This window comes from Rutidosis leptorrhynchoides, chromosome 11 (assembly GCF_046630445.1).
Source record: "Rutidosis leptorrhynchoides isolate AG116_Rl617_1_P2 chromosome 11, CSIRO_AGI_Rlap_v1, whole genome shotgun sequence".
Taxonomy (NCBI): Eukaryota; Viridiplantae; Streptophyta; class Magnoliopsida; order Asterales; family Asteraceae; genus Rutidosis; species Rutidosis leptorrhynchoides.
The window spans coordinates 357,029,913-357,031,591 of NC_092343.1; the positions used below are offsets into that span (position 1 = coordinate 357,029,913).

A 1,679-nucleotide genomic window follows, 5' to 3' on the forward strand; every position below is an offset into this window, starting at 1 on the left:
GATATTGTATAAAGGGTGTCATCCAGTAATCTTCTTCTTCTGTTATTGTTGCCATGAGAGTGTCTTCGTCAGTTGACTTTGTTTCCAATACCTCAACCATGACCTTCTTGGTGAAGTGGTCATATAGCAGGGAGGCAAGTTTGCTTAAGGCGTCTGCTTTTTTGTTACGGTTGCGAGGTATTTGTATGATTTCGTATGTTGCAAAGTTTTTGACTAGTGCCTTTGCGAGCTCAAGGTATTTTTGCATTGATACGTCCCATGCTTCGAAACTACCGTTTAGCTGACCTGCCACCAGCTGCGAGTCGACGTAGGCCGTGAGCCGTTGTACATCAATGTTTTTTTTAGGCGTAACCCAGCTAACAAAGCTTCATACTCGGTCTCACTGTTTGAGGCGGCGAATTTCAGTCGGATGGCATAGGTTATCTCTTCTCCATTCGGGGATACTAGAAGCAAACCAATGCAGGCTCCTTCTTCATTGGATGCCCCATCGGTATATAATTCCCAGAATTCGTCTTCATCCTTTCTTGTGACGGGAGTTTCACCTTGGCTAATTATGTCGGAAGGGAGCTCCACTAAGAAGTCAACTATCACCTGACCCTTAACGGAATTTCTCGGGAGGAAAATGATTTTGTGCTCGCCGAGCTCAATTGCCCATTTAGCTATCCTCCAAGAAATTTCCAGCCTTGCCAGAACATGTCTGATTGGTTGGTTTGTGAGGACCTATATCGGATGTGCTTGAAAATATCGTCGTAACTGCCTTGCCGTGTGCTCCAGGGCATAAACTAGCTTTTCCATTGCCGGGTAGTTCACTTCACCATTTTGGAGTACCTTACTTACAAAGTATACCGGCGTTTGGGTTTTACCTCTGTCAGCAATTAAGACTGAGCTGATTGCCTCGGAGGAAGCAGCGAGGTATACAGTAAGAGTTTCTCCCTGAATTGGTACCGTGAGCGTAGGTAGTTCCTTTAGGAATGCCTTCATATCCTGGAAGGCTTTCTCGGCATCTTCCGTCCAAACGAAGTCTTTTTTTGTTTAAACATCCCTTTAATGTTTGAAAGAAAGGTAAAGATCTGTCAGTTGCCCGCGACAGGAATCTTGTTAATGCCGCCAGCTTTTCGTTTAGACTATGAACGTCTTTTTTACTCCTAGGCGATTGCGTGTTTTCAAATTCCTGAATTTTCTTCGGATTCGCCTTGATTCTTCTTGGGTAACCGTCAACCCTAAGAACCGACCTTCTTCCATCCCAAAGGAGCATTTTAACGGATTTAGCTTCATATTGATTTTACGTAGTGACTCGAACGTTTCGATGATATCTAAAATAATCTGCTCTTCCGATTCGTTTTTGATGACGATGTCGTCTATGTACGCTTCGATGTTCCGTCTAATATGATCCTTAATGCCTTGTCGATTACTTTTTGGTATGTTTCTCCTGTGTTATTTAAACCGAATGGCATTTTGGTGTAACAAACGATGCCTTTTTGTTTGTGAAGAACGCAGGTTTTTCTTCAACAATTTCTGCCATTGGTATTTGTTGGTAACCTCTATACACATCCAGGAAGCTTTTGAATCTAAAACCAGAGAGGGATTCAACTTTCCAATCGATCTCCGGCAAGGGGTAGTTGTCTTTTGGGAAAGCTTTATTGATGTCTTTATAGTCGACACACATACGCCATGAGTCG

General features: G+C 43.1%; 1 protein-coding gene across 1 annotated transcript; it reads right to left on the reverse strand.

Moving 5' to 3' along the window:
- Positions 1 to 276: 276 nt before the first annotated feature.
- LOC139875871 (uncharacterized) lies at positions 277 to 1,255 on the reverse strand. Its single transcript, XM_071863161.1, has 3 exons — positions 1,126 to 1,255; positions 829 to 1,022; positions 277 to 720 (listed from the first exon to the last, which is right to left on the reverse strand). Exons 1-3 carry the CDS (start codon positions 1,253 to 1,255, stop codon positions 277 to 279), a joined length of 768 nt encoding a protein of 255 aa, XP_071719262.1.
- Between the last annotated feature and the right edge of the window lie 424 nt (positions 1,256 to 1,679).